Source organism: Protomyctophum bolini, assembly GCF_963924005.1.
Source record: "Protomyctophum bolini genome assembly, chromosome: 12".
Lineage (NCBI taxonomy): Eukaryota > Metazoa > Chordata > Actinopteri > Myctophiformes > Myctophidae > Protomyctophum > Protomyctophum bolini.
Window position 1 is genome coordinate 4,494,024 of NC_137873.1, and position 11,447 is coordinate 4,505,470.

At 41.0% G+C, this 11,447-nt stretch overlaps 1 protein-coding gene across 1 annotated transcript; it reads right to left on the bottom strand.

Moving 5' to 3' along the window:
• Positions 1-4,231: 4,231 nt before the first annotated feature.
• On the bottom strand, positions 4,232-11,169 carry LOC308325415 (E3 ubiquitin-protein ligase RNF212B-like; the record flags this gene model as incomplete). The annotated part of the gene is made up of 11 exons (XM_080777904.1): positions 4,232-4,299; positions 6,915-6,972; positions 7,520-7,580; positions 9,000-9,024; positions 9,219-9,259; positions 9,378-9,412; positions 9,509-9,569; positions 9,672-9,778; positions 10,428-10,502; positions 10,600-10,652; positions 11,070-11,169. 11 exons carry the CDS (start codon positions 11,167-11,169, stop codon positions 4,232-4,234), a joined length of 684 nt encoding a protein of 227 aa, XP_080634030.1.
• Positions 11,170-11,447: the final 278 nt, after the last annotated feature.

The window sequence follows — 11,447 nt, forward strand, 5'->3', positions numbered from 1 at the left end:
CCTACATCGTTTCAAAACATTTTCAAAAACCATTCCCAAAAAAAGCAAAACTTGAACAATGAATCTAAGAAATTCCATAAATTAGAAGAAAATAAGTAGTAGCTCTACAAGCTCACAACACGGCATGAAGCGATGCGTTGTTTTGACCTTGTAGATCTGCTATTTTAACTAGTTTGGGTACCAGGAGAATGACTCATTTAGTTTTGGGTCATGGGCTAAAAGATTTGGGAACCACTGGTGTAGAACATCTAAAAAAAACCTCTACTAATACTAAGAGTTTCATTCTAAAATGAGGCATTCGCTGATTTTGTTAAACGTTATCCTCTAGATGTGTGTGATTTCGAGGAAGGCAGCTGTAATTGGCAGCAGCAGCCTGATGATAACTCAGATTGGATCAGATATTGGGGACCCACCCCAAACCCTAACACAGGACCAGACAGCGACCACACCACCCACACACGCACTGGCCATTACTACTATGTGCCTTCCTCTGTCGCCGACCTGACTGGCCAGACAGCCAGAATGGCATCCCCACTGTACCCCGCAGGTAATGACAATGTTGACTTAAATACAGGTGATCTTACAAACTGGGACTGAGAGTAGAATAGAATAACACATTATACATTGTTTCACAGTTGATCCACGGGCAAATGTATATCAAAACATTTGAGAGAACTTTTTGGCTAAGGAAAAGTTTATCATTAATCATAATTTCCTCAATGCTAAATGATCACGTTTTAATAAATCAATTTATCCATACGTGGGAATGTAGTAGCAGGTGTCAGCCCCCCGTTCCCCCCCATTTGTAAGTCGAACAGAGTGATTTCCCTCCCGGCTCCGTTAAGGTAAAGGAGCGTGTGTGCAGCTGTGGTACCACATGTATGGCAGAGGGATGGGGACCCTGAATGTGTACCAGGAGAACGAGGACGGACAGAAGGCCCTGCTCTTCTCCCAGGCAGGAGACCAGGGCCGGCTGTGGAGGTTTGCCCAGGCCTCCCTGGTGCAACACGTGAAGCCTTACAGGGTAAGTAGAAGTCCTATATGTATGGTTTGTCCATTTTGTTGGTTCAAATAAGCCACTTGTGATGTGAGCTAAAATATTTGGTTAAAATATGTTTTTTACATTATGTCCGTGTCATAAAAATGTAAATAAATGAATAAATCAGTTCATGCAGTAGTTTATCAGTAAAACTACATTTTTTCAGTGAATTCCTTACAGAAATTAAAAGAATGAAAAACTAACAAGTAAATATGTATTTCAAGATACTCACCTTAATTGTCTGTCTGTCCGTCTCACCATACCCCCCCCCCCCCCCCGCCTATCTGGTTAGATTGTGGTGGAAGGGGTGAAAATGGCTGCTTCTACCCCGGCGATGACTGAGGAGGGCGACGTGGCGTTTGATGACGTGCGGGTGTCTGACAGCCCGTGCACCTCTCCTGCGTTCTGTGACTTCGAGAGCAGCCTGTGTGGTTGGAGCAACGTGGGTGGAGGGCTGGACCAGGGAGACTGGCGTCGGGGCAGAGGGCGTGACGCAAGGCCCGACACGGGGCCTGCTGTTGACCATACCACCAACTCAGAACAGGGTGACTGCATGGACAGCCTTTTCTCAACTCATTTTCTTCAGGTCTCAAAAGTGATGTCCTGAGAATTTCAGAGAAGGTGGCAGACAAAAGTCCAGATCAGATACAGAGTTGTTAAAAGATAGTGTGGTCGGGTTACTATATGGTCAATGCAAAATTAATCCCAATTCATAGCCAGTTGTTCTATGTGACACTGGTCTAAAGTATTTAAGCGAAACTGTTGCAGCTTTCTTTGTCCTTTGTTTCAGGTTTAACTGCAGGTGCAGTAGTCTCAAAAACATAAGGGGAAAATGGACATGCACTCGACAGTACTGCAGAATCTTTTTTAAGGGAGACTTCTTTAGACTGAGACCTTTTTTTAGATGCTCATAATAAAGTGGGCCAGCTGTGCTCATAGTGAGTTAGAATTAGCACGCAAACGTTTTTTTGGTCCTGAGACCTCTGAGTGGATCACACACACAAACAAGTTGCTCTTATAGAGCTCCAAATCAGCTCAGCTCAGGTGCTGGGAATGACTACTTAATGACATCACCATGGCAGTGGTGGTGGGGCGTGGACATTACAGAAAGGTTACACACTGTGTTACATTTGAAATCATGAAGTACATTTCACACAAAGTTGTTAACATTCATTTACAGCCAGCTTAGAAAGATACAAAAAAGAACATTACATCAAAGTACATATAGTTATTCGATACAATGGCGGGAGAGATCTTCATTCATGCCACCTGGTGACACTGGTCTACACAGTAAACTCCTCTAAAGCTGACCTGTTATGACATTCCATAATTATGTTGATCCTACCCCACCCGTCCTTACTGTTCTGACATTCCATGTGTTTATCTGACCTCGTCACACCCTGTACACGCAAGACATGCTTCATATATGGCCAGTACAGAATTAATTCCATATGTTGACCTGACCCCCCCCATGCCAAAGCGCCAGCGCTCGCCCAGCAGTCTGCCGTCACCCAGGCGGATGCATGCACACGACCTCGACCTGCACGCGACCTCGCTTCTGGCCTTCAGGGCGTCTTACTGGTATTCTGTGATTGTACTTCATGCTTCTTATTTCACTCGTGTATCGAGAGACAGTCAACTCCATCCTCGACCGCGGCGAGTCGTATATCTCGTAACTCTCCCATAAGGCAATTAACAGTATAGGCCCAGGCACTGTGTTACATGTTTCTTTTAGCTCCATGTATTATACTTTCCCCAATATTTTGTTCTGTAGCCTATGTGTAATTGTGTCTTCTATTTTGTCCATATAGGCTATTATCTACATGTGGACAACTCACTGGGCCAGTTGGGAGACCAGTCCTTTTTGATCAGCGACGTATTCCAGCCTGCCACAAGAGGGCACTGTCTCACCTTCTGGTACCAGATGGATGGCTCTCATGTGGGGACTCTCAATGTCTATGTATTTGACAGGTAACACTGCAATGCCAAAACTTAGTTTAACAATATTACTTCAGTGCAGATTGACAAGCTCGGCTGCCACCATCTCTTCGTCATTGGACATTATTATCATGGCGAAAAAAGGAGCACACTGCAGCCTTTTTTGCAAAAGGTCACAAGCTCGCAACTCATGTGAGATTGTAGATTGGCTGTTCCACGGAATGTTCTCCAGCCTATATCATGGCATGATGCCAGATTAGGCATTTCAGGGTGTGGTATATGTGGTTAAACTACCTACGATATACTGTATCCTGTTCCCCAGAAAAACACTGACAGCAGGGGGAGGAGATGGGAAAGCCATGTTGAAATGGACAGAAACTGGGGACAAGGGAAGCCGGTGGCAGAGGGCCAATGTGTCTGTTGACCATGACCAACCATTCTGGGTAATAATCATCTTATTATTATTATTATGACATTCAGTACACAGCAAAATACTCAGTGTTAAATTTGCATTCCATAACTTGTATGGCCTTCCTTAATGTCAGGTCATTATCAGGCCATTAGGGCCTGAGGCACTCTACAAATGTCTTCTTAAACAGCAGCAGTATACCAACAGGACACTCTTTGAATACTTTCCCATCACTGTTGCTCGACTACATCACTATACTTTTACAGTACATGTGTCTTTTGGAATATTATTTTAGAACTTCTACCTATTAATTGTCTGGACATAAAATAGGCTAATGTAATATTCCTGCCTCAGCTGTGTAGTTTTCTGATAGAATTGCCTTCCCATTGCAATTTCTACTTCCTGTGATATTAATTTCAATTTGAACAGTTAACCTGAATGACTCTGTTTTTCTTCTCACAGTTGCTGTTTGTATATCAGAGGAAGATGGACAGTGGTTGGAAAGTGGCTTTGGATGATATCACTATCCTACCTGACTACTGGTGCTACTCACCACCACCTATTGACCCACCACATAATAATGGTAAACACTATCGCCTCCATATCATGCCTCCTCAGTGGTTATAACCTTTATATGAATTAAAACCCTTGAGACAGTAGGGTGGGGGGCACACTAAGAGAACCACTGCCTATAATGATGGGTCTGGGTCGACAGGTAGAAAGTGGTTAGGACTTTCTTTTTCTTTTTGAGTCAGCTGAGACCCTTGTTTCCCATATTAGTTGAGTGTTGTTCACGTGTACCATATTGTGTGTCTGTGTGTGCAGATCATGCCTTGGTCATAGGACTAGTGGTTGGTCTCGGCCTGCTGGCTGGACTTGGCTGCATGCTTGTACTTTCTGTCTACAGGAGGTGCTTCAACACGTATGTAATTCAATTTTGATTACGCAGAAGATTATAGCAATAATAACGATTATAATAAATATGATCATGATGATGATCACATAATAGATAATAATAATACAACAGAGAAAATATCTGTAACATACTGTACTACAGTATATGATTAGTATATGAACTTAACCTCTGTCTACTCCCCGATCAGCAACCGGCATCAACCCATGGCAGATGAGGCAATCGTCCAGAACGCTGTATTTGATCTTTACGACTGTAAAATACAAGTAAGTATGTAGATTTTAAACACCAGCCTGTGCGTTCAAGCCTCCCTTGATATGAGACGATCAAACCCTTTTCTGTTCTCTTCCAGGGTACGCGGCATGGAAGTGAATCCAGCCTGTCCTTTTACAACAATTTGTATGATTCATCATCAGTAACTGAAACCCCCGTGGATACATCTGCTGCTTAGTGTGGTACATGGTCTGAGAAATTACTGATTTAAGTTCAACTCATTGTTTAATAGGCCTATAGACACTAGAGTATATGCAGGCCATGTTTTTAACTTTATCTAATCTATTTATAACAGTGGTTCTCAAACTCAGAATTAACATGCAGTTGGCCAAAGACCCCCATTAGATTTGTTTTTGTGCGAGGGACCGCCCAATCCCCATGCAAGGATTTGTTATTGCATTTTGTTTCACAAATGTTCCACATTTTCACAAAAAATATATGAAAAAAAAATTAATAGTCAGGGTTAAACTGCTTTTGAAGCTACATATAATCTTGCCGTGGACCCCCTGGAACCCCCTCAAGGACCCTGCGGAACCCCAGACCCCACTTTGAGATCGACTGATACGCTGATTCATTTCACAGGCAATGATGTGATGTAACATACAAACGGATCAGAAACTATTTGTGTATGATTTATGTACATTAAATTACAAATGTACATGCTGTTTGCACTGTCCCGCGCAGTTTGACAGCAAAGTTAAGTCATAAAAATGCAAATTGAGTACTAACTTCAATGTCCAATTAAGTGAAACAAGTTGCCAAACTTTGCACTCGCATGCTTTCTGTATATCAGTATTTTTGTTGTGTCTCAAATTACAACTCTTTGTAGATAGGAGAGACTGAAGGAGTGGTCTTGGTAAATAAGTTGATATACTGTAGATAAATAGTTCGTAAAGGAACCTGATCTAGTAAATTAGTTCCTTTCCTAGACAAAATAGAAGATGGTGTATTTGATGTAAACCAAGAAATGGCACGTTGGGTTTGATGAAATGATCCAAAGCAATATTACCATGTTATTTCTACTGACTGAAATGATTAATTACAAGCACAAATGTGTCAGATTCAGGTATGTCACTACATGTATTTAATAAAACTATTATAATACATATTGTGAATTTAACATTCAAACTGAAAAAGGTTTAAAATAAATGTTTTTACAACAAAAACATGGCATCTTGCACTTTATAAAACAGACTATTGCCTAATAAATTGACACACAACTGAGATTAGTTGCTTTTAACTCAAACTTACAGAAGTATCAGTTGACCAAATAACTAATAGTATTAAATACTACATAAAGAAAATAACTGTTGAATTACTCAGAACATCACAAACTTGCAAAACAGCTAAATTATTATAGTTATTCGTCCCCCAGATGCAGTGGGATTGTGTAGCAGTTAACGGATAAATCAACTTATTGATTAATGAGAAAATAAATGCAAATTAAATGTCCCATCACTCCGTGGTACAGGATATTCTATAATATCAACATCCCACAAAATAAGCTTAATATGTGAACTTGGTAGAAGGCCTTAATATGTGAACTTGGTAGAAGGCCTTAATATGTGAACTTGGTAGAAGGCCTTAATATGTGAACTTGGTAGGCCACTGAAACGTTGTTTTCTTGAGAAAAGGATTTATACTAGTGTCAAATGTTCTCTTACCCCCCCCCACCACCACCACCACCACAGAGGACTATGTCTATACTGACCACATGGCAGACATTCAATCATGAGTTATGACAGGGCCACACACTGACCCCTGATGTGAGAGTGAATAGTTTCATCATTTGTTACAGGCCATTTCTAGGCCTAGGGGAGTGGAGTGATACACTACTCAAGAAGTGTTGCTGGAAGACGTCAGGCGACAGACGATAGCCTGACCTGAAAAGGAGGAAGATGTATTTACTGACAGAAGGGACTAAGGATGTATGCTCCCCGACCGTACATTGTTAGGACATTTAATGAAGTAGTTCATGAAATGTGTTTCTTACCTGGTTGGTGGTGTGGGTGTTCCTTTTGTAAAATAAAGAGATTCATTATTTATTTTTAATTCAAGCTAAATATAACGCATCATTTTGTTCACTTACAATTTGTTGTTTCAAAAGTCTAATTCAAACGTGCATGCATAGTTGAGTTTATGACTAGAGGAATAGTTGCATCGAGTCAAAGTTAGAGTAGTTCACTTCACCCCCCCCCAAAAAAAACGTATTTTCTCAATTTCTCAATTATACACCCCATGATGCCTCGAATTCATGGAGGTGTGTTTGTTTTTGTCTCTGATCGAGCACCTGTACACACTTAAATTGTGAAAATACAACAGGCATTTGTAATTGCACTTACTTGATTCATAATCATGAAGGCTTTGGCTGGAGACGGAGGTAGCTGATCCAGGAGGAGTCTGAGGAGAGACAGCAAATATTTAATTATTTTCATTCCATGTCATGCAAAAAGTTATCATTCTGAAAGGTCTAAATCTAACATGACGTTTATTTTTCAACAATAGACAACATAAAATAACTAAATCTCTCCAATTGTTTCAGCAAATTCAGCTAGCTCAACCAATCTCTTCAAACATTGCGCCAGAATCAGTATTACTGTAAAATATTAATATTATTAATATAAGAGGCTTACTGTGAATGATAATCTCGGATCTCTCTCTCTTGGCCTCCTTTCAGCTGAGCCTGTGTGACTGAGGAACATAGGTAACATATTCAATATTTGGGCCCAAGATGTTATAGAAATCGCAGCAATTGATTGAAAACAGGTGTTTTTGAACACCATTTTTGAACTACTGTATGAATCAAACGAACAGCAATCATACCTTCTAGTTCCTGATTGCGGGGTGACTGATGAATGAAAACGTCAATGAATACTTTATTAATTCTGTAAATAACTTTGTAAACATTAATTGTGAAAATACAACAGGCATTTGTAATTGTACTTACTTGATTCATAATCATGAAGAGAACTATGGCTGGAGACGGAGGTAGCTGATCGAGGAGGAGTCTGAGGAGAGACAGCAAATATTTAATTATTTTCATTCCAATGCATGCAAAAAGTTATCATTCTGAAAGGTCTAAATCTATGACGTTTATTTTTCAACAATAGACAACATAAAATAACTAAATCTCTCCAATTGTTTAAAGGGGGAGTGTCACAGCCCGAGATTAACATTGCTGATAAGGTACATCACGTGGTCTGAATGAAAACAGTTTCAAACGACACGTGACTATATCTCAGGCTCTGACGTGACCTAGCATCTAGCCGAGCTGAGTGGCTAGCGCACTAAAGGCTAGTGGTTTTGAGGTGGCCTTTTGCGTCATACTAGGTGAAAGTGTAATCAAAAAAATTATTTTATTGCTCGGAAATCTTCCTTACAATGACATTGAGTTGTTGCACTGAACTGAACTGAACTGTTGCATAATCGCAATTTCGCGTGACTAGTCCGTCTGAAGCCCACCACACACCGGCTGCGAAGTCCCCCGTGTGTGCGAGAGAGAGAGAGAGAGAGACCGCCCCTATATCGGTGTGTGTGTGTGTGTGTGTGTGTGTGTGTGTGTGTGAGAGAGAGAGAGAGAGAGAGAGAGTGTGTGTGTGTGTGTGTGTGTGTGTGTGTGTGTGAGAGAGAGAGAGAGAGAGAGGGGTGGACTCAGGTTAGGCCGGCGCAGTTTTGCTAGAGTAGTCACAGGCAGTGGTAACGTTACGTGAAGCTCCAGGGCTCCGTGAGCCCTGTTCAGCACTTAGCCGGCTGAGGGCGTGTCAGCGGGGGGGAGACAGATAGACAAGATAGGTACGATGGAACCCGTCACACGAAATTGCGATTATGCAACAGTTTTCCCTAAAACTTACACGTCAACTCGGTGTCATTCTAACGAGGATTTTGGAGCAAAAAAGTAATTTTTCCACCAGACTTTTACCCAGCTATGAGGCTGAAGGTGGCCTCAAAACCACTAGCATGAGTTGATAGCCACCAGGAACGCTAACTCGCAGAGCCCAGAGCCGCTCTGACATTTAGACCAGATACAAGATCAATTTTATTGGTCAAATTGAGCTGGCCCGTAAGTACGTCACAATCTAGATGCTAGCGTTAATAGCCTTAATAGCTTCCCGAGGGGCGTGTCAGTCCCGCTTTAAGCAATTTCAGCAAATTCAGCTAGCTCAACCAATCTCTTCAAACATTGCGCCAGAATCAGTATTACTGTAAAATATTACTATTATTATTATAAGAGGCTTACTGTGAATGAGAATCTCGGATCTCTCTCTCTTTGCCTCCTTTCAGCTGAGCCTGTGTGACTGAGGAACATAGGTAACATATTCAATATTTGGGCCCAAGATGTTATAGAAATCGCAGCAATTGATTGAAAACCGGTGTTTTTGAACACCGTTTTTGAACTACTGTATGAATCAAACCAACAGCAATCATACCTTCTAGTTCCTGATTGCGGGGAGACTGGTGAATGAAAACGTCAATGAATACTTAATTAATTCTGTAAATAACTTTGTAAACATTAAGAAAGGTTCTATATACTGTTAATAAAGTTTATTATATTAGAAGTTTAGGTAATGTTCTATCAACTTGTGAGAAGGATTAAACAAGCCATTCGTATTTTAGGAGTGGATTAATATCTATTAGTTTTACTGTACCTGGGGACGTGACGGCCACTGGAAGTGACATCCTTTGAGTACTATAAGAGAGAAAAGTTTACAATTACATTTCTGTTCAGCCCTTCTTGTTGAAAGTTATGATGCATTAATGTTGCAATAATTAAAGTGCATAATGCTTAAATATAACTTTGATTTTACCCAGTTGCGTGCATTTGTCCTGTTGATGGTGAAGCCTATGATATGATAGTGTAATAATTAAATTAGACATAAGGTGCACTGTCCCGAAAATAACATTTTAGTCAGTGTTATGAACATCTTGCAAGACTTACCCTCCTCTGAGAAAGAGGCCTTTTCAATTCAGCATTTTCTCTTCTCAACTCTTTTTCAACTCTGAAAACACCCCCCCCCCCCCCAAAAAGTGGTACATTATACCGGTAGCATTATGTTATAAACCAAAGTACACTGAGTAAAGGAACCAGTAATGATATCAACCTATAGCACTGTTCATTGACATCCTTAAGACGCCTCTCCAATTCCACATTTTTGTGTTTGTAGTACTCCGTAACTCTCTCCTTCTGTCTGCGTTGAAACTGTGCAATCTGTAAGTTAAAGTGGACACGGTTAACGGGGACAATAACTCAGGGCTCCAGAATTATGTGACACTGACACAGGTCTTTGTTAAGACAAGAAGTTGGAATGAGAATCTGTCATTCTACTCAGTGGTTTCAACCTTTTTCATATCAAGGTCCATTATTTATTCTGCATTTGAGCAACGGACCACCGTCTGATGAGATTTAACCTCGCAGATCCAAAACAGAATATTTTGTTATCGTTGGATAAGATTTTGCCCACAATTCCATGCTGTATTGATGTGGTACCATTAGGAGAGATACTGTAACAGGCACAACGTTAAAATAACAACACTTCGTAATGCAGATGTTTAACAATACTGTAACTCCTGAGAGCATGAAATGAAACCAAATGGACCCGGCCGTACGGATCCATTTGGTTTCATTTTACACTCTCAAGAGTTAAAGATCTACAACTACAAGCCAAGGGTCCATTATGGTGACCAACTCTCCATCATTAAACTGGGGACCACCTGGAATTAAGTGTCCCTCTCAAGGACCACTGGTTGAGAACCACTGCTCTAATTCAACTGACTGGGCCTTTGAGAGGGGAAATGGTATAGTGCAGCGAGTGTTGCGTAGTAGAACCCTGGATGGTACTATAGCGATGGATCTGCACCTGTGCTAGGTGCTCCAGACGTGACTGAATGAGCTTCACAGGGTCCTCGAAAAACACCTTCTCCTGGGGCTTCATCTAGAAGAGTGAGTCGAATAGTGGATCATATGAGGAAGACTTTCAACTGGCAGCACTTAAATGTACAATGCGTTCAGATATTAATAAATATACCAACATCGTTCGTGATGGGCAGGTAACTGCAAATGGCTCGGCATATGTTGCACTGTTCTGAAGGATGACAGGAAATCACCGTATCAGACACCATAGCTTTCTTTTGCTTTTCTTTATTTTTGACCATATCTCAGCTGTCCGGAAGAAACCACCTCCAAATGTAAATTTTTCAGGAAAATGAAAAAACATCCAGCTCAAGTGGAGTTAGGAGGTTTTTGTCGAAGGGCTTTTTAATACTTTTCATTGATTCAATATATTTTTAACCAACACACAGACGTAAAGGGTATTCAATAGTACTGAGTTATGGAGAGAGAAGATGGCTAATTGGGTGGAGTTAGCTGGATTGGCAGAAAAAATAAATCAAAAACCTAAAAAATTGAGTTAGATGGTTTCTTCCGTACAGCAACATACCAAGCAGACTACATTCGGGCATGCATGTCAGGAAGGAGGAAATAATATAGCTCTCATACATACTAGGGTTGATGCATCCGTCACAGAAGATGTGACCGCAGCTGGACACAGAAAACTTGGGCCCACTCCTCCTGAAGCAGCGGTTACAGTGGAACCACTCCATGATTCCAGGGTGCTGACTTCTTCCTGACCTGGAGGAATTATTATTTTAGCAGCACACACACACACACACACACACCACACCACACAGTAAGTAAAGTAAAGTCCAAACTTAACTCCTCCACACAGACCTTTTTTCACTGCAGTCGTGTTGTTGAACACAGGTGTCAATATATATGGTTACATTCCATTTCGGCTAGTTTTCATATCAAGGGAAGGCCCATATTATCTTTTTGGCATTTAAGCCACGGGCCACCATTTCATGATTTGATGAGCCAAAGG